Consider the following 22438-nt stretch of genomic DNA (forward strand, 5'->3'; position numbering starts at 1 on the left):
CATGGCACAGTTTGCACAAGTTCAAAACGTTCAATCGTGCTCTACGCTGCCCGGTGGGGGTGTCTGTATCCCAGGCCCATTCTCTGCAAGGAGACCTTAACAGGCTATTGTTATATTGCCCAGTGCAAACAAGTGAACTAAAATCACAAAGACATTTCATGAGGGGCACAGGACAGCCCTACCGTTCTAAGATGAACTTCAACAATTGACCTTGAAGTCATCGATTTTTTCTCCTTGCCAACCTGTAGAAGACTCTTTCCCAATTCCCAAAGCTCATTGTTGCACTGCATCCTGTTGCTGAAGTAAATAAATCAAATATAGGACTTGCATGGTAATTCACTTTACATTTCATAATACAAAAATGCCATGTGGAAAAAAACAAATCCTAGTCAAGCAGGCAACATTTTACGTCCTGTTATTATTGTGGTTCATTAAATTGAAGCCAGACTTGGAACCAGAACCCAAAGCAAGGTATTTTGAGTGGGAAAACACTGACAAGGCCAGTAAGCCAGCGCCATCCCCCGTTTCTAAGAACTGGATCACACTCTGCTATCAAGCGCCGAGTGGAGGGCATTGAAGGTTCCAAGCATCTGACGGGTTAAATGAGGACAATGTCCATTCAGGATCCATAATGTCCCAGAGGGGGATCTTTTTTATGCAGAATTTCAGAGGGCCGCCACCGCCTCCTTGGCACTGGGGCTTCATTGAACAACATCCAATGCTCACATTAATCGCCTGGGCCTCCGGGCATTGTGTGCCATGGATCGGGGTAGGGTGGCTTTTCATGGCCCTGTTGCTGGGATTCTAACACACCGGCATCCACTCATCACCTCCCCGGTGTCCTGGGAAACAATTGGCGATGAGTGTAAAAGACGAGAGCGAACCGCGGAATGCAATGTTCGATTTGCGCATGGCCAAGGCATGAAGGGGAATTTTGACCCCAGGAGATTCCAGGCAGCGTCCATCTACCCCATTGTTCTCCTTTCGTACAGGAAAACTAAGCAAGGTTCATACTGTTTTCATAGCTGCAACTGGGCAGCGTGCAGCACAATACTAGTGAGCATCACAATGCAAGGCTGCCCTGGCCCACATCCCAGCTCCCCACAAATGGACTTGAAAGCCTTTTGTCATCAAAGTTCCTGGTGAACCCCCAGCTCTGTTAACCACCATGGACGGGCGGACATCGCCCTCAGGCCAACACACTCAGCTGTCTCCCACCATTGTCTGCCGTATTAAATCAGGGGGTTGAGGGCCTGCTGCAGACATAAGGCACAGACGGACTGGCCCATTTTAAGTTTGAAATGAGCCACACAGAGATGGGGGACATCAAGTCATGCTTAAGTGCCTGTTTGTTTAGGTCTTTTGTTGATCTGACTTCCTCTTCCAAACACAAACTTCAAAAGCAAAAGATGAAATAATGTGAGGTCGGTTTCGTTTATAATAAAGTGCCCTAGTGTAATTAGGTATGTCTGATGAGTAGTGAATTTTGAGCCTGAGAAGTGGCATAAGTGAATTAGGATCCCACTTCAACTGCCCACAACACTTGTCTGAAAAACGTTGCGGCCGTAGAAAATCCTTCACTTTCTATGTTTGGTCTGTTTCTAAGCTCTTCTGTGTTCAGCAGACTAAGCAGCAAAGGCGGAAGCAGATACAGTGGCCCGCCCAGGATCAGAGTGTTGGTCCACACAAAGTCTGATTAGAACTCAGTTCTTTTGGTTTCAAAATCCACAACTAACAAGTGGATCATTCACCATTCTTAAAGTATCATTTCCTTGTATGCATTTCACAAGATCCAAATGCTACGTTTTTTGCAGTGTTCCCGCTCACATAAACTAAATCCACTTATTAAACGGGAAATGTGAGGGGTGGAAGGCTTGACTAAATCTATGAAATGCACCTAGAATTTAACTGTAGAGCCATACAATATTTAAAAGCCTGAAGAAAATTACATATTTTAAAAACCATTGGAGTGCGCACCTGTGACCATATCCTATCATGAAATCCTTGTCTCCCATTTTATTGTTTTCAAAATGTTCCGAAGTTCCTGACTGTGGCGATTTTCTTGAAAGAAAGGCCCAGTGCATTGTCGGTAATCATATTTACATTGTGGACGGTGGGGGTGAGGGAACAGAAGCAGGTAGGCCTATTGCCAAATGTGGTTATACGCAAAGTGTCGATGCATTTGAAAGAATGGTTGTGTTGATGCAACGTTAATCACCTGTTGCATTTTGTGCAACTACTTCTGCCTTAGATTTACTGTCCTTTCTGCGAACCTTGCCTGTCTGCTTTGTGACATTTCACCTTTGAAGGAAAACAAACGAGTTAAGAATGACTCTGAACGTCTTAGCTCCCCCCCCCCCCCCCTCATTGTTCCCTGTCCCGCTGTACTCCAGGCACTCCCGAACAGTTCTCTTAATTACCGCATCATCAGCATAGGGTAGGGCCCTGGCAGACGGGAGCAGAAGGTTCCCGCGTGACAGATACTTCAGCCCCCCCCCCCCCCCCCCCCTCATCCTTCCATGAAAGGCCTCGTACCCCGGAGCCGTGGCCTCTTTGTGCCGGGAAGTGTCTGTGGCAGCTCTTGACACAGTTGTCGGTAAACTTTATTGTTTCTGGGAATGTTCTGAAACTGCTGCCTTCCATCTGGACTCCCTGGCAGGGAGCGCGCTTCTTTCAGTTCTGCAGCGACGCCATGTTTTGGTCCCCCGCAGCAATATTAAATGCATGATTACAGTCAAGGTCTGTGGAAGCTGTCAGATCGAGGCCGGATCCTGAAACACTCCCTGGAGTTGGAACCTGGCCAGATGATCTCCATCCCATAGACTTCTTTCCAGGGCACAAGTCCTAAAAAAGAAGTGGGGGACGCTGACGTCACAATAGGAAGTGAAGTCACGATAGGTGGCTTGCACCACCAGACTCATCCCCCCCTCGTTCACTCCTTAGATGCTATTGCATCAGAGAAAGCAGCGTGTGAGCAGCGTTCTGAATTGGCTCCGATCTCGCCCCAGAGAGGCCAAAGAGTGAATGTGTGGCTCCATTTGCTCCAGTTATCGAGCTCCCGGTAAAATAAGTGGGGGACGCCGTCCACCCACATGGTACCCCAACTCGCTCCCTGGTCCTTTCCTTCACTCCGTGTTCATTGAGTGAGCTTCTTTTATAGTGATCAGTTACTGAGCAAACCACCTGTGACTACGAGTTGAGCTTCTGTTTGAGGGTGGAGAACATAGGCATGTTGTGAAATCAGATCACGGGAGAGTGTCCTCCTCCAATGGTTGTGTGATGGTATAACCTATGCGTTTATCACGCATGCCGTTCCTCACCGCCTCAGCAACACAAGTATTAACCACAAATATGCTGTTACCATGCATGCCTTTACAACGAATTATGCCTTGTTAAGGCATGTATGGTAAAGACATATCCGTGGTTAAGACTTGCCAGGTAAGTCTTAACCCCCAGACTCCTGCCCTGACTCCAAAAACTACCGCCTCCCTCCTGAAAACCAGCCTCCCCAATCCTAAAAGCGTCCCTGCCCAAGTCATAAAAAGGATCCCGCCCTCCCCTAAGCCCTAAAAACGACCCCCCAGCCCTAAAAATTACTTTACCCCAAGCCCTAAAAAGTATTACGATCCCTGTCCCCGCTATGAGCCCTAAAACAGCCCCCATGCCCCTGCCCTGACATGTAAAACCACCCCATTCTTCCTAACAAACAACTTCCTCCCCCAGCCCTGAACACTACCCCCAGCCCTGGACACTACTCCGACCCCCCAGCACTGAAAACAACCCCAAACCCCCAGCTCTGAAAACTACCCCAACCCGAGCCCTGAAAAGCACCTCAACCCCCCCAAACCATACAAACTAAGCCCCTCCTAAACCCTGCCTACCCCACTTAACTCACTGCGCCACGTCCTCTCCCGATCCTTCCTGTTTCCGCCAGTCAGCAACTAGACTGCGCACTGCCTAACCACGCGTATGCATGATTAACACATATGCATGGGTATGACAGGCATGGTAGCGCTTGCAAAGTTGCAACACAAGAGACTCTGCCCATGATGTTCCTACTGCTTCCCTCCTCCATTCTTCTGGGCAAGAAGGCTGACATAGCAGGAGACAATATTCCCATGTTCAGAGCATTCTTAAGCATTTACTGGACTGCTTAGTTGGAGTATAGTACTAAAGGAAGCGAATCACATTATGTTGGGTGCCATATTGGATTATAATAACTCTCCTCTGAGATCTTTGGACATACACAAGTGAGCGTAGAATAGTTGGGACCTCTGAAATGTTGGACTGTTGTGCAGATCTCCAGTGGGTCTCCATTCAGTATACATCATGGCCTCAGCACTCTGGACTCTCTGTGCAGCAGGATGTATGTTGCACATATGGAGTTAGACAGCCTTTAAAGTTTTGCCAAGAAGGAACTAATGTAGTCCTGCCTAGTGACCTGCTCTGTCAATATCTTTCATCCAACTCTCCTCATTTTAAGGAGGGAAAGATGCATCTAGAGCATCTGTTGGTGAGTAGCAGCACGGAAACAGAGCATCCCTTCTGACAGTGCATAGGTCAATCTACAGTGGGCTTCTAGCCCTTCAGTGCTCCTATGAGGCCTCTATGCTGGATGTTGCTGTCAACAGCAGGCAACCACTTCACACATAAGCCACCTGTGCGTGAGCAGTGAGGACGTTACTACTCTTTTCCTCATTGTGGTTGGATGTAGACATAGGGAACGGCATTCAACCTTGCGTACGCAGTGATATTTGGAGTTTCTGGCTCTCACAGGTGGACTGGCTATAGGGGGGAAGATACATGAAAGCGGCCTAGCGGGCTCATGGGAAGGCTATTTCTGCTCTAGATGAAAGACCTGATCACTGCACAAGACATTTCAGGTCTGACTGAGAACTGAGCTATACCAGTTGGTGGATCTCCAAGAGGTGACCTGCTCCGAAATTCCTTGTTTGTTAGTTCATTGTACAGCCGGGTAAAGCCTAATATCCACCGGCTGCGCCACCCTCCGCATCCCCCATCCAAGGGGGACCCTTGAGTCACCTGTTGGAAATCAGCATTCTGAGTTTGCCTCTGGCCCATCCAATTGCTGAGAGTTGGGGTAAATACACATCTGTATTGCCAGAATATCCCCACTGCAGAGTTTTCGAATCTCTAGTTGTGAGGGTCCGCCTGAAAGCCCCTTTGAGTGTGTCCGAGTCCACACCAAGTGCAATGCAGGCGCGCCTGTGGGGTCTCTGTAAGATGCCACGTACGGTATGGTCATTGGGTCACCCGGGGCCCTTAAGCAGCTTTCTGCAAGCTCCCTCGCCATTTCCTGCAATGAATGCTTTAATGGATTCTGTATGGGCTGTGCACCGGTTATTTTGCTAACAATTGTTTTTGCTGCTTCTGCAATAGGGGTTTGACGTACTGAGCGGTGTGCGATAAAGGCAGTCTCATTTTCTTGACGGCTGTTATCTTTTGCTTCCACATTATTTGTTTTTTCTTCCTGTAATCAGCAATTTTGATTTTCTGAAATGAGCCCAAACATATCCTGTCACTCTCCGGTGTCCCTCTCATACCCATTGGTGCAGTTTCACCTTCCGAGATGGGGGGTGGGGTTGGAGGGGGGTGCGTGATAACTACTGTGTGATGAATGGCTTGCCTTGCCTTTCAGTGCATATGTGATGAGAAAAAACACATCATGGCTGTGTACACAGCGCATTGATAATTACCAGCTTCTGTATCTCTAGCTCTGTGGCTTCGGGCGAAACCTGTGGGATGTGCAATGTTTACTAATTCGGTACCATTGGCATATAAGGCAGCACAGGGTGCTACACAACCTATGCTAGGGACAGGACTGACAAGGGGAACGCGTTCTCTGAATACCACACGTCTTTGTGTTTTCATCAACACACATAGGGGTTTACAGTATTTTCCATTTGGCGATTACCCGGTAGAATGTTACCATGCATGCATTTACCACACATGCCTTTCCCACACAGCCTTTTTTCTGGTATTTTGCCATGTGATACTTTATAACCTGTTTTTTTTAAGACCTAATTACTATGTCATTTGTAAAGTTTAGGGACATTTGGGGATTAGGAGATGGGTAAGGGCTCAGGATAGTAATGGGTTTAAAGGGGGTTTTATGGTTCAGAGTGGAGTACTGATTGGGTTATTAAGGGGTTTAAAAGGATTTGTAGGGCTCAGGCACAGGTAGTAGTAAAAATGTATGGCACTTTTAGGGTTCAGGGGCGGGTAGAGGTAAAGGGCGGTAAGGGGTTAATAGGGTTCCAGGATCGACAGTGTTGATAGTGTTGAAGTTTATAGTGTTCCAGGATGGGTAGTATTAAAGAGCAGTAAGGCATGTTTTGGGTTTAGAGGCAGATAGTGGTAAAGGGAGGTAAGGAATTTTTAGGGTTCAGCAGCAGATAGTAGTAAATACAAAGCATTGTAAAAGTCAACTCATTGTAAAACGTTTGGCAATGACTGATATTCGCACATAGGGTGTGAGCAATTTCTGAAATTTGCTTTCGTGTAATTGCATGATTTTTTTTGTAATTATGTAATGAAGCAAAATGCAAATCTGTCATTTAACACATATTTAACTTAAAAATGCATCCTTGCATCAATTTGTGATGCAAGGATGCATTTCATGTTAAAAAGCACAAAAACAAGTGCTGTAAACAACAGCTACTCACATTCTATTTGCTTGCATTGTTCCTGTACTTCTGTGCTATAATTTGGATGTGTAAATGAGTGAAATTATGCAAATTGTGCCAGCGCAATTCAAATTTTGTGCAGTCATAAAGCAGCTATGTTGCAGTGCTAAACTTGTTGGTACCGAGCCACTGTGACTCAGGTAAGGAAAAGACCAATGATGACTAAATATGTATTATTGTGTTTTCACATTATTATTATCTCTTTGGAACACATAGGAGCTAGGTCAGGGCAAAATTTGAATTCTGCTTTGCAAAATTACAGAATTTTCATGTTACGCGAAATTGCTTAAAATTTTGCATTATGCTATTGCGCCTAAATTTATTACACAAATGTGCACCTTCAGAAAAAAAACAATTGAAGGCAATACCAGCAGGAGTGTTTTTTGCATGTAAAAGGTCTCAACAAGAGACATTTTCTACTTGACACTGGCAAACCACATTTCGTTACAAAAGCGTGCTTTCACAAAATGTTCATGGAATTACACAAAACATTTATGAGAAGAGTTGCACAAATCTACCCACTCTTCTGAGCTACCTATACATTGGCAGGCAGTAGCTCACCCACAGTGGGAATAGCCCACAAATGCTAGAGATGAGCCGTGAGCAGTAGAAAGGCAGGTGTGCAAAGACTGTAGTGTTGCACTAAGTTTGTGTAAGAAAAGTGGGAAAGTTTTAAGAGGCCGCAGCGCTTTATTTTCAATGTACAAAACAAATTGCGATAGTGAGACACAAAGAGGATATTGCTTTCGCTCAAATTTCACAAGTCCATGGGGTGGGGACTATTTTCAAGCTGAAGTACTTCTGCAGCCCTGAGACCTCATATGGGGCACAAAGTGGTGAAAAATTGATAACATGTCGGAATGTCTCACCTTTGTAACTATTGTGTAGTAGGGGAACTCTCGGGTTACCCATTAGCCCTGACCGCTTCAATGTGTCCTCCATCTGCTATCCAGCAAATTTAGATTTTCTGACTTTGGTTCATTCGCGAGACCCAGATCCTTATGTGGAACACAAGAACAAGCACTGTTATCCACAGAGGAGCTTGTTATTAGAGTCATACACAAAGAGTTGCGAGGCGGGAGTCTGTCTTATACTCAAGAAATTGCCTCACCAATATGATATCTTAAGTAACTATCAAGAGCACAGCTCCTGGCATTGTACGCGTCCTCAGGAGATACAGAGCCAGGGTTCTAGAGGCACACTAATAGTTTCAATTTTCCACTTCTGTTCTCTAATATGGAAATTAACAAGATCACCTAGAATCTTTTGGTGCTCGCTAAGACCCTACTGCAGGTATTGTACCAAATACTCCAGCATTTGGATGTACTGCATTTTCGAATACCAAGCATTCCCCTTTTTTCCTTCCATTTGAATATATTTAGTGCTGTGGGCATAGACTAGAGGTTTGGACAAAATAATTTAATGGGTTTGAATTTGGAGGTCTACATTTGTCTTAGCAATTAATATAAGAAACTTCACAGTTTTTAAATTGCAAGCTTTCGATGAACTATAAATGTATATTTTGTATTTTTTTAACAACATTCATGCTTAGGTGTTGATTCTTCTCAGTTTTTTAGTTTGTGTCAAAATTGCTGCAGCGCGTTGCTGATGGTTACGAATTGTGAACTATTTTGGGGAAAAGCAAAATTTATGTCAGAATGTAATTACAAAAGTACTATTGACCACTAATTGAAATGTACTTTTTTGCTCTTTCACAGGGAAGTAAACATCTGAAAATCCAACTCCGAAAGTGTTTGGACGTGGCATCTGCTTGCCCCGTCCATCTCTGGATTACAAATTGGATAACAAAATAGAAGCATGGCGATGGTGAGTTGGAGGTGGACAGGTTGGATCTGCCTGTTTCTTCTAAATGCAGCAGTGACTGCCCTGTCAAGACAGCCAACCCCCACAAAAAGAAACTTTACCACTTTCAGCGTTGAGAATGTAGACTGGACGTTTAACCACTTGGTAGTGGATGAAAGAACGGGACATGTGTTCCTCGGAGCGGTGAACAGGATCTATAAGCTGGACAAAGACCTCAAGGTTTTAGTAACCCATCAGACAGGGCCAGATGAGGATAACCCCAAATGTTACCCCCCTACAATTGTCCAGCTCTGCACAGAACCTTTGACCTTGACCAACAATATTAACAAAATGCTGCTAATCGACTACAAAGAGAACAGGCTGATAGCATGTGGCAGCTTGTACCAAGGTATTTGTAAGCTCCTACGACTTGATGACCTCTTCAAGCTTGGGGAGCCCTTCCACAGGAAGGAACACTATCTTTCTGGATTTAATGAAAGTGGTTCAGTGTTTGGAGTTATTGTTTCCCATAACAAAAATGATGACAAGCTCTTCATTGCCACAGCTGTGGATGGCAAACCAGAATATTTTCCTACCATCTCCAGCAGGAAATTGACTAAGCACCCCGAAGATGATGGGATGTTTGCCTATGTGTTTCATGATGAGTTTGTAGCCTCGATGATTAAGATCCCATCGGACACGTTCACTATTATCCCAGACTTCGACATCTACTGTATCTATGGCTTTAGCAGTGGTAACCATGTGTACTTTCTGACCCTTCAACCGGAGATGACTTCCTCTCAGAGCTCCACCACCAAGGAGCAGGTCTACACGTCAAAACTTGTTCGTCTTTGTAAAGAGGACACAGCCTTTAACTCCTATGTCGAGGTCCCCATAGGCTGCGAGAAGAACGGCGTTGAATATCGGCTGCTGCAGGCGGCCTACCTCTCCAAGGCTGGTGCTATCTTAGCCAGGTCTCTGAACATTGGCCCAAATGATGATGTCCTGTTTACCATCTTCTCCAAGGGGCAGAAAAGAAGAGTAAAGTCCCTGGATGAAACTGCGCTTTGTGTTTTTGTGCTGAAGGAGATCAACGACCGCATTAAGGAAAGGCTGCAGTCCTGCTACAAAGGAGAGGGGACGTTGGATCTTGCTTGGCTGAAAGTGAAGGACATCCCCTGTAGCAGTGCTGTAAGTACAACCAGGCCTCTTTAACACTTGCTAATGAATTGAAATGATAATTCTGGCATAGCTTAGATGTTATTTTTTTTAATTATGTGCAAAAGATGACCATGTTATCAGGATCACACCATTTCAAGTCTAGGTTTTGATTTAACATTTAATGAACTCTGTTGTAGTCTTAGACCACCACAGTTGATTCAAGTGGACCAAACACCACATTACTGTGCTTTCTAAAAGAAAAGCCAATATTCAACAATGGTGCCCCCAGTGACAATTTAACTTTTAACCCTGTGCTAAAGATGACTTCTTAACTTGAACTGTGATCCTATCACATCTGCCGTTTGCAATATTTTAGAAGAGATAAAACCAGTTTGCCAAAAACATATTTGTATTTCATTAAAATTGTTACACCTCAAAGAAAAGTGCTGTAGGTAGTGTTGAATAGCAGATCATAACATTGCAGCTGGGGTGGTTCTGTGCACATAGATTTGTGATGTCTGCTTATTTGCATAGTTGTACATGGGCAGCTAAGCAGGACACAGACAATGCATAGCAGTAGAACAACTGTGGGGAACAACGCATCACAGTTTAAAGTTAATGGTTTGCTTTGTAGTTCCAAAAAGTCCTTCGTTTTCAATCTATTCCGGGGATCTTGGTAGTTTCTTCTATTGCAGCACGTGATGTGTGTTCCTCAGTGAGAAGTGACAGGAATCTGAGTGTGTTTGCATACATGGATTTGAACTTAAGACGAACATTGCTTGCTAGACAACCTCATTGCGAAATTCTATTAACGCAATTCATAGTTCTGAACAGAGCCTGGGGAAGGAACTGCATATGTTCCATATTTTAATTGTGTTTTAACGTTCTGTGGCTCCCAAAAGTAAAACAATTACTAGAGGCACTGCACGCACCGCTTCTATCCTCTGTTTACCTCCAGCGGAGCCGGGGAGGTCCTGTTTGCGCAATTGCAATCTGGAACTTGTGAATTTCGAACACGTTGATCTGACGCCCGAGGGCAGAGCAGAGGCCCAGGGCGGGAGAGGCAAAGACAGGCGACAGTGGAGTAAAACCCTTCCCACTACTTGAAGGCACAACTAAACCATGCCATGGAAATAATGATTGTTGAACAATTCAGGGATTGTCTTGCAGCCCAGTAAGGACAAAGCAGCCTTTTATGCTTCTGATGTTGATGAAAGGAGTACCCTTGAGTTGGGTAACAGCTTCACACGCTGTGCATAGCACTATGTACTTACACCCTTAGACAGCACCCGATGTGTAATGATTGTTGTTTGAATTTGTATGCGACTGCCGCGGCGTAACAACAGTGGAACCTCCCTTCTATAGACATGCCTTGTGGGGTTGAGGATGTTCAAGAAATTAAACATCTTGAATTTAGTACTCACTGTGCTTTTTCACCCGAAATCATAGGTAGTGTAGGTACTGCTGCACGTATAGTTGTAGGTGCAATATGTGACAGCCTCACTGCCCACCTACCTTTCACTAACCCATAACCTACTGAAAATCCAGTGTTTAGTTCCCACAAAGAGCTATGCCCGGTACTGCAAAAATGCCTCACAGTATCACCTCATTATTGCCCAAGCAACAATTAGGAAGGGTTTAATCGTCGATCCTAACTCCTTACAGAGGCCTTACCTGGCACATAGACCTACACTGTAGATAAATGAATCAATATTTGTACAATTTCAGATACCAGGCGGTGAGTTTGAAGAAAGAGGGAGTTTTTTCATCCTGTCAGGTTTGGGAAAAAATTCCAAGTCCAATAGATGAAGACGACGAAGACTACACTTTCATAAAGCGATGCATAACACGTGTGTGCCAGGTGGCCGCAGGGAGGGCTGTAAAAAACTTGGCATAGATTCAGGAATTCTGAACAGTTTCCGAGACATTTAGCACACGAGAGTATAACTCAAGTTCAAGGAGGGACAGCTAGTTTGAGGCAGTCTCCTCTGGTTGATGGTCACTCAATATTCCAGACTCCTCTGGTTGGTAGTCCCTCTCTACCCCAGTCTCCTCTGGTTGATGGTCACTCAATATCCCAGACTCCTCTGGTTGGTAGTCACTCTCTACCCCAGTCTCCTCTGGTTGATGGTCACTAAATATCCCAGACTCCTCTGGTTGGTAGTCACTCTCTACCCCAGTCTCCTCTGGTTGATGGTCACTCAATATTCCAGACTTCTCTGGTTGGTAGTCACTCTCTACTCCAGTCTCCTCTGGTTGATGGTCACTCAATATTCCAGACTTCTCTGGTCGGTAGACACTCTCTACCCCAGTCTCCTCTGGTTGATGGTCACGCAATATCCCAGACTCCTCTGATTGGTAGTCACTCTCTACCCCAGTCGCCTCTGGTTGATGGTCACTCAATATTTCAGACTCCTCTGGTTGGTAGTCCCTCTCTACCCCAGTCTCCTCTGGTTGATGGTCACTCAATATCCCAGACTCCTCTGGTTGGTAGTCACTCTCTACCCCAGTCTCCTCTGGTTGATGGTCACTCAATATCACAGACTCCTCTGGTTGGTAGTCACTCTCTATCCCAGTCTCTTCTGTTTGATGGTCATTCACTATCCAAGACTCTTCTGCTTGGTGGCAACTTTCTCTTAGACTCCTCTTGTTGGTAGTCACTCGTTACCCTTAACTCCTCTGGTTGGTGATCACTCACTATCCCAGATTCCTCTGCTTGGTAGGTAATCTCCTACCTGGTCTCTCTTTCCCAGTCTCCTCTGGTGGATGGCCACCTTCCATCCCATTTGGTTGGTGGTCGCTGCTATAACAGTCTACTCTAATTGGTAGTCACTCTCTCTCCCATCTTCCTATGATTGGTGGTCACTCGCTATCCTAGGCTCCTCTGGTTGGTGGTCACTCTCTATCCCAGTGTCCTCTGGTTGACATCAGTCTCTCTCCCCATCTCCTCTTGTTGGTGGTCACTTTCTATTTCAGACTCTTCTGATGGGCGATCACTTTCTATCCCAGTCTCCTTTGGTTGATAGTCAGTCTCTCAGCCAGCCTCCTCTGGCTGGTGGCCACTCGCTATCCCAGGCTTCTCTGGTTGGTAGTCACTCTCTGGTGGGTGGTCACTCCCTAGCCTGGTCACTTTCACTCAGCCTCCTCTGGTGGGTGGTCACTCTTTATCCCAAACTGCTCTGACCGGTAGTCCCTCTCTTCCAGTCTCCTCTTGTTGGTGGCCACGTTCTCTCCCAGATTCCTCTGCGGGGCTGGGCACTCACTATCCTCTACATGAACGGTTCCCACTAAACTGTAGCATCTATTTCCTTTTCATGCTCATGACGCATGGGCCTGCTGCAGGCTGTGGCTATATTCCTAGAAGATGTCATCGCCATGTATTAGGGGAGAGGTGTGGCGCCGCGGCCAGGGCGACTGACTACGGAATCTGGGGATCACGGTTCGATCCCCGGCGCCGGCGGCAGATTAGCCCAGAACCATGTGACTTTGGGAAATAGCTTGCTTAATCTTCCCGACGGCCCCCAGCGCCTAGAGACCCTTACGGGTGATTGTTCGCGCTTTACAAATGTGGATTATTATTATTATTATTAGCGGCAGCCGGTCTGTCTTACCCGGCTAATATAACTTGAAATTGCCATAGATACTAAAAGATAAAAAAAGACAATTAGAGAGTATGGGCAAGTGTATGCACAGTGACATACTTAAACATGTATGGCCGAGTGAACACGCTAACTGACATGATATGGTGGAGAGTGCAAGGACACGAAATGCACCCAAGCTCCCCCTCCCGCAGCTAGAACGCGGAGTATTTATATTAACACAGGGGGAATGAAACCAGTGTTGGACTGTGGCATGTATTAATATCACTTTAAAAACATTGCAGATGGGATCCTCCGCGCACATAGACACATATAAATGACAAACAAATGACCAAAGACATTCAGTGTAAAAAGAAAAATGGGTTTTTGCATAAACCATCCATTATTGAGTGAAGTAAATGCCACTCGGCTACTCCCTGCAATCTTTTCAATTTAACGAAGTTATAGAAAACACACTCTCAGGGGAAGCAGAACTGTTTGTTTATCATTTTTCTAAACATTCTATATCCTATGTCTAGATTTTTTTTACATTTGCTAATGATTGCTGGTTGGCTAATACCAACGTTATACAAAATGCCAGTAATATTAACCAAAGGAATGAATCAGACAACACAGTGAATTACCTTTGAGCGCTTTAAGCAGTGGTGTTATTGATACCCAGCTGAAGGATAGCAATTTTCTGGGATATCCTAGCTGTGGCTATCCACTTCCTGTCTTTGTTGGTGTCAGAGGAGAACAGTGAAGGACTTCTTCAATGACCACTGTCCACCTATGGTGAAAATCTCAGGGTCCTGCTGATTATTGAAAATGACTGTAAATAAGAACAAAGAGGGGTCCTCTGGCTATCTGCTTTCTCTTCTACTTCTTACATGTGCTCCTGGAAACCATTCAGGAGAATTTATGCTCTTCCCGAATAAAATAATTCAGATCATCATGGTGCTTCGAATCATACACAGCCCTAAGCTGCAGGTTTTTCGACTATAAATGTGAGTCGTTAGTTCATCTCCTATATTGCTGCCCGGCGGCTCCGCTAGAGCGACAAATCTACATAAAGCAGATCATGCACATTCACACATTACTGAGTTGCAATGAGACATTAAGACACCGCCCAACCGCATATGTGCAATGGTCCCAGCCATTAGGATGGAATTCGGGTCACTATCCTTGTTCGCTACCCCATTGGTTCGCTCGTTAAGGTTCTAGAGGAATGTCATCATGTCCGAATAATGTAAAATTGTCACATTATGTAAGGATGAGATCATTAAAAGTGACCTTCGCTAGGCTGAAAAGATAAGGATGTAGCTGCAGGTTATGGCAGATGCATTGGAGGTTAGAAACTATTATGTCGCTCAACTCAAACCCCATTCTAAGAAAAAAGTCAGAACTGAATTAAATCTTATCAAGAAAAAGGGGTCTTTGATATTTCAACCTTCAACTATTGAACTTTGTGAAGTCTGAGAAACGAATTCTCCCTTTCCATATTTACATGGACTCTGAAACCCACAAATGCTAGCACTATTTTTAAATGTTTAATAGGGTTACACCCACGTTCGTGCACACCCGCTAGGAGAAGGGCTGTGTGGTTGGTTGTAGATGCATTGCACAAAAGATCATATTGTACTAGATTGTCGATACTTTTTAATTCCGCAGTGAAACATTTTAAAACATATCTTTTAAAAATAAAATATAAGATCAAGATTGCTAGGAATTCGATTTTTATTCCAGATGCAATGTATGGTTGTAACGTACTCTGGCTAGATTATTAATGGCTCGAAACGATTTTGCACCATGGGTATGTTTTTAAATTGATTGTATTAATAAATATTTATTGCTAGAAGTAGTGTTCGTCTAATGGATGTTATGAATTGTGGTTTTATTGACAAACAAACAGTGTCTCTAATGAGCTTTTCTTGAACTGAAATGAGCACAAAGAATATATCTGAACTTTGCACCTGTGTGAAATGTTTACAAATCGTTTTAAAAAAATACTTTTACAAACTTCTTAATGTATCTTTGATATTTAAAATCTTTTGTCCGTTTTTAGAAACACTTAAACAAAAGCAATTCGATTGCCATGTCTATTTATAACCTTTCAAGTATTTTTCTTTTTGTAATGATTTTTTCTGTAATGAGGCGTTTCTTCTATGTATGACAGAACCAGAGTCAGCCTTCAGGGGAGCTTTAAAAACCTGGCTTTTCAACTGTCCCTAGTCCTTCTTTGTGCCTCTGTGTGAATCAGCTGCCTTAGCGCCGGTACACCTCCCTGGGAGGTAGCCGCATGCTCTATAAACTTCTAAAATATATTAATTAATTAATCAAGCATAATAAAAATATACTGTTTATCGTACAGAAGGAACTTTGATAATTCTCTGTGTGGCGAGGGAGTAGACCACTGCCTGTTGGTTAGGGAGACCAGTAGAGCACATGTGTGTTGGTGACAGCCTAAAGATCACGGTCAACACGAAGACGTGAGTTGATGGCTCTTTGGAGGTAGAAGAGGAGGAAGTGTTCAACTGTGATGGAACAGACCGAAAGGAGAGTTTATTGGCTCTCAGCAAGGGGCTGCCGTAAACCGAGTTATGTGAATCGTGGCCATTTCCACACATTTGAGTCTTCGTGAATAGACTGAGTTTAGATCATGTTGTCCAGTGCAGTCCAGGGGGGCTGGATCCATGTCAGATAGGTAGAACATCTGAATAAGGTATAATTATATTGGATGACTTTCTATGGAGATCATTTATATAGTCATTGGCAATCTTCCATGAGGGAGCTCCATTGCAACCAGAGCCGTCTTCCCCTGGTGAGTAATTCTTGTCGCTGTTACAGCACAAGCCATTATGTACACGGTAACTCCAACAGACAAGAGCCATGCGCTTCCAAAGGCACCCACGCACTGCTCCTCGCGGCTGGCGAATGGAGACCGCCACGCCTCAGCCCTGTCCCTTGGTCGGGATCAGGTTATGCGCAAGCTGTACTTCCTGATGTGTTGTGACGGCTGGTGGAAGGATCCTCTGCGTCAGCAAGCGGCCTTCCCCGGTACCTCCTCCTGTGAGCTGGGGACTCTTTCTCAGCTGCAGGGCTCCATTACTGCTGCTGCAGCAAAGCGCCCTCCGCAGAAGGACATCCGAACCTCATGCACCGAGGCGAGGGGTTCGACAGATGAGCCAGAACTGCTGAGTCCATCTGCAAGAGCTTAGCCTTCTCGTTTACACACACTGCAAAGCTGTGTATCAAGGCTTCCTGTTTGTACTACACCAGATGTAACAAGGAATGCATCAGATCACGCAATACATGGGTCCTTGTGTACGTTGTGCACAAGGGCAGTGATTACTACAAACAAGCCCTTGATTGTTACTGATAAAGGGCTTAACAGACACCACAAATGGAATTGCTTATTGCGAGCTTAATATTAGATATTATTGTTACACATCTTAATAGTTCTAATGTTGTTAACCCTCAAAGCTTGAAAGGCTGTGTTGTCTCCACAGAGATTGGAGTCTGTGACCCAAAGATGTCTTCAATTGGTTCTTTTGTGCATGCAGAAAAAATACACTACCTGCAAGTGTGTGCACAAAATCATGCACAACATCATTCACGCAGCATGCCTAGGAAAAAAGACACCGAGCACCTGCATACAAAAAGACATACAAACCCCACTAGCTTACAGCTACACACAAATGCACACCTTACCTGTGCACAAAACAATTCACACTCAGTCCTAATTTTCACACTGGCACTCTTACAGCGCATACAAAATTGTGGCCACAGTGAGAATGTGCTATTGTGCCGTAATAATGATAGCAAGAACTATATACAAAAGCCAAAATAACGTATCCTACCAGGCATGGCTCTGGGATTGGGGATCTGGGATCATGAAGCAGCCTGGGTGGACCTTGAAGATGAATGGAGTTGCCTAGCATCTTCCCGGTGTCTGAGCTGGGTCTGAGCATGTTGGATGGTCTTGCAGAGAGATGCGCCGCAGACTCAACCTACTGTGGGGTCATGCTTACGAGTTTGAACTCTATTTATAGGGGTTTGTACTGAACTGCTTTGGGCTGTTTGCTCTCTCTGCCACATCCTTCTTTCTTTCCGCCTCACACTCCTTTCTCTCCATCTCATCCTCTTCTCCTTCCACCTCCATCAGCAATGGTCTTTCCTATTCACCCTTCCCTACTTCTCTCACTCTACTCACCTCTCATCTTTTTCCCAGCACAGGCCTACCAATCACATTTCCATCATCCACTTTGCTCCTCATTGTCCTGTTCCACCTTTCTCCATCGTCCATCTTCATCTACCTCGAACACCATCTTCATCGCCTTCTCTACATCATGACATACTTCACTCTTCTATTCCTTGCTAATCTGCCGTTGCTGTCATATTTCTTCTCTTCCCTTTTGTTTACTGCTTTGCTCTGATTTCATCCACCTCTTTTCTTACCAGTCTTTTGTCTTATCCTTCTTTTTTTCCTTACCCTCATATGTCTATCCTGACACTCTTCACACTCTCCTCTAACTCTTTCTCATCTCAGCACACCATCACCATTTCCTGCTGTCCAGATTTTACACTTTTTGATTGTATTTGCTGCCCTAGAGAGCCACAGTTATGACAACTGTCAACCTGGATTTTCAGGGCTTCTGACAAAAGGACCCCACCCCATTGTGGAAAATAAATACAAACTTGGTGAACATTATCGGCGCCATCTTGCCCCTTTCCAAGCCCATTCGTGCGCGTAAGCGGCAGCCATTTTGAGCACCATGGCCTCCCTGCCCCTCGCTGATAGCCAGCGCGTCTCTCTCTCTCTCTTAACCTCGCAAGCATTCCCCCGCACGCTGACAACCCCCGCTCTCTCATGCCTTGGGTCATAAACTCCTCTTCAGTGCAGCTTCACCACGGAATCCCATCCTGTTCCCAGCGCGACACCTCCCCTCATTCCTTTCATGGCCTCAGACCCTTTTGATGCAAACCCCCTTTTCCTGTGTCCCCGTTTGTCTTCCTTGTTCCCAGGTCGCCACCTGGCCCTGCGGATACTGTTTATTACCCCGTACAGTAGGAAGCTTCCCCTCCCCATCAAAAGACCCCCGAATCGATCAAAGCCCCCACCCCATGAGATCCGACCAACCCCATGCATTCCGTGAATCGGCGGAATGCCCTGCTGTGCGACAACCATCACCTGTTGTGACCGGGGTGGGGAATCCAACTGTAAATGTATGTGGGAACGGGTCTGAAGGGGAGATTCCGAGGATGTTCTTTCAAGTACTAAAGTATTGCGAGAATGTGTTATGTGCAATAAAGGTCATAAACCCTAGTATAAGAGGCCAGGCCTCAGAGATGTGGTTAGAGCACCTCGTGACGATATTTGCTGTCTGAATTGATGTGTTCTCCTCCGGAGAAAATAAAATCCTCGTTTCCTGCCTTCCAGTCTCCAGCGCCTGCTTCTTCATTGATTAATATTGGTGGGTCATAGAGACGATACCGCCGGGCAACATAAAAGGGTCTTTGGTTACCGGTTGTCTTTGGAACCCTTTTTTAACAATTGGCGTCCCAAACGTGGGGCCCATCAGCGACTCGTGGATCCAGTGGGAGAGGTCCCGACGACAGAGTGAACGACTGCAACGATCGGAAGGTACCCTGTCCGATAGACCCTCGTCTGACAGCCGATCATCCGAACTTCACTGGTTCCGAAGAGACCTCTCTCGAGTGATCTGCGGTCCTGACTGGGAACCATCAGGAGTGCCACGAGAAGTACGAAGAGAAGAGGACGATCGGGCGCTGGATTCGGAAGACGAGAAACTGTCCATGCGGTCCGGGTAAGGTCGTGTAAACACGACGAATTGCGAAAGTGATAGATAATTGAAAGTAATTGATAATTGTTGAGAAAATACTAGTATTACTTTTTGTTAATTTATTGGAGATTCACTGTCTACAAACGGAGAAACAACAGGCTCTCCCTTTATAAACAGCGAAGGATAGGTACGCACCCGTCGGACCTATCTTTCTCCCCCACTGAACAATTGCCCCTTCCCCCCATTGATTAACTGTTATAGATTGTTTTCTGGAGATTCTCTGTCTGCAAACAGGGAAAAATAGGTCCCCTCTTTGCAGATAGTGAAAGGGTAGGTGACGCGAACCTTTGCGAGCCTACTTATTCTCCCCATTGACCATATTGATTTTTTATTTTTGACCTAACATTGATTGCTCAGAATTGGTTCATGAGGTATTCACTACGTGCAAACAACGTAGAATAGAAATATTCTGTCTAGTCTTTGCGCGCAGTGATAAGATAGGTAGTGCTGACTATTATCCCATTGTGATCCGTCATGCCTGTCTTCTCCCCACTGGTTAGTAGCCTGTTTTACCCGGACCGCTTATTAGAGATGAACCATCCGGCTCCGCTGGAAGGCACCCCTAATAAGGACATGTTCATGAAGCATGGATTAATCGCTATAGCCTACAGTGAACTATGGCATAAATATACGAAAAAGGATCGAGAAAGTCAGTGGCCACTGAGAGGATCCTTTGATCTTGACAAAATAGAAACGGTAGAAATAGCCCTTCGTAGGAATGAAACAACACCTATTATGCTCGATAGTCTCGGTATGTGGCGCAAAGAAGCTGCACGACGAAGGGAAGGCGACGAATTTAGAAAAGGTGAAGGGACACGACGGACAACCCTCCAAACGTCTAGTAGGCAAAGGGAAGGGCCAGCGATGGCACAGTCCCGAGGAGTAGACATGAAAAGCGAACGGTGTAAAGGGATGTGCCGACAAGCCAACCCCGGAACACAACGACCCGAAGGTAATCCCACGGCACTATGCACAGGACGAACAGATGTAAAACAAAACCAATGTGCTTTCTGTAAATGTCTTGGACACTGGAAAGCCCAATGTCCGACTTTGCAGAGCATAGGTAAGAATGGAGGGTCGACAGAAAGGACAGGCCGACAGAAAGGGAAAAGGCACGAAATAAAAACCAATCAGACTAGTATGGACAGGACAGATAGGACCACCACGTTTGATTATGCTCGGTGGCACAGATTTCGTCAGACCAATTTTAACGACATGTTAGAGTTCTGGGACTGATTGCTCTCTGTTGCTCCCCCACTCTGAAAAACAAACACAACTGCAGGTCAGTGTAAACAACCCCCCGTTAGAGAAAAGACTCAAGAAAGCCAGGCGTCTATTATATAACTTAAGGATTTAATTACGGTAAAACACACAACCAACAGTAAATAGAATAACTAGTAGAACTCTCTAAAAAAAAAAAAAAAAAAAAAAAACTTTACTAATAGGAAAAAATACAAAACATATTATGCTCACTCCGGAAGTCTTCCAATGTAACAGTTCGATGGTCCCGCCCATCCGAAACACATAGCACGTGTGGGGCGGGGCCTGCCAGCAACCATGGGCCAAAAAGAGATCGCTGGCGAGAAGGTACTGGAGACTCCACACAGCAGGCAATGAAATGGTCTTCCCATACTACCCTTCCAGGGATGGCGTCCCCCGGACCGCGAGTAGGGAGGGGGCGGATGAAAATGACCCCCTCCCTTGTATCTCCTGGTCCGGCCATCACGAATTTCTCCATCGAACGGATGCAGGGTGGGCAGGGAGGAAGAGGCGACGCGGACGAGCCTCTTCCACCTCCACAGGTAGGAGGCTTCCCTGCCCTGGCCCGGCGCCGATGTCCTCCAGCCGGGCGACGGCCATATACCTACGCTGCACAGGACACATAATGCCCGACTGGTATATTTTCTCAGCACAGGACATACAATACCCGACTGGTATATTTCCGCAACACAGGACATACAATGCCCGACTGGTATATTTGCGGAGCACCGGATGTACAGTGGTCCCCCAAGAGTCGGAATCAGGGGCGTAGGGTGGTCATCATGTGCGCCCCTGATTCAAAGGGACGGCGAAGGATGCGCCGGGAGAGGGAGGCGGCACAGACAAGCCTCCCTCACCTCCCCAGATGAAGGCTCCACTGCTGCACCCTGGCGCCCCGAACCAAAATGTCCTGCTCCAGCAGCATGATGCTCTATCCTTCGCCATCACAGGAAGTTTCTTCCACTCCTGATGGATACGACAAAGGGTGGCTGCCGCAGGATCTCAAAATGGCGTCTGGGCCCTCGAAAGGCGGGTCTAGGCCGCTGGAGTAACTTTGTCCGAAATTGCAACTCGGGCACTTGCCCACCTGGGCGCAAGCCCCCACCATCGACAAACATCCCCTCGACTTTGAAGATTCTACCAAAGTCCCAAGAGCCCTCGGCCCCTTCAGGCTTCCGGTGAGGAACAGTTGCATTGATCTCAAATGAAATAACCACGGCACAGCAACAAGATGGCGGTGCTCTCGTGTCTGCATCAGCTTCCGTCTGAACCACCCAGGAACATTATGGGCTAACGAACTCGAGCAAGTTCCGGCTGAACATCAACATGACCCGGTAAGAGAGACTCTACCCCCTCCCTCTCTTGATTGACGGTCCACACCACCAGCCCCTCTGTTAGCACAGTTTTCTTTTGAACTGCCGAAAGGGACTCTGGTCCAACCGCCAATTGTCGGGGATATTTTGCCCCTGATGCTACTTCCGGACTAAACCGGCCTCGCCCAAAATGGCGCTGGTATCAATGGAAACTAACGGATGCCTCGTGGTGTTCCTTAGCTAATGAAACTTGATGTACTAAGATATATATATATATACGAACCATTGCGCACTCGATGTTAAAGGGAGGAGGGTTCACTTGGCGAACATTTAAGAAGGGTTCCGTAAAATGTTGATTTCAATGAACAATTTATTTTTGGTATTTGTTGTAACTGATACATAACGTCGCTCATGATGCACACCCGCGGTTTACATCTAGGAAATGTGATTACGATGAGCTTGACTGTGTTTCCATTTATGAACTGAAATGCCCCTGATTCCTTCGTCACGCAATGAAATGTTTTTGGTTACTTGTAAAAAAGGTCTAATTAATTATTTGCATGTTCTTGTGCTACAAAATAACCCCCTACTGTATGTGCTTCCATCGACGACATGTCAGACCAAAATATGAATTGCGCTCTCACATTTTACGTACTGAATAATTCTACAAATAAAGGTCTTAAAAAGCTATGGATAGGCATCGCATACTTTTGTAAATGCGGGTATCGGTGGGAGGGTTTTTCTGTGCGCAA

The 22438-nt window shown here is 45.6% G+C and overlaps 1 protein-coding gene across 1 annotated transcript in view; it reads left to right on the plus strand.

Annotated features, from left to right (window-relative positions):
• The window catches only part of PLXNA4 (plexin A4), a 1023024-nt gene that overhangs the window by 75078 nt on the left and 925508 nt on the right, over nt 1-22438 (plus strand). Inside the window, exon 2 of the mRNA XM_086918924.1 lies at nt 8426-9701. Within this exon, the coding sequence (XP_086775050.1) occupies nt 8526-9701 (1176 nt within the window). The 5' untranslated portion in view covers nt 8426-8525. The remainder of the gene's footprint in view (nt 1-8425; nt 9702-22438) is intronic.

This window comes from Lissotriton vulgaris, chromosome 1_1, assembly GCF_964263255.1.
Source record: "Lissotriton vulgaris chromosome 1_1, aLisVul1.2, whole genome shotgun sequence".
NCBI lineage: Eukaryota > Metazoa > Chordata > Amphibia > Caudata > Salamandridae > Lissotriton > Lissotriton vulgaris.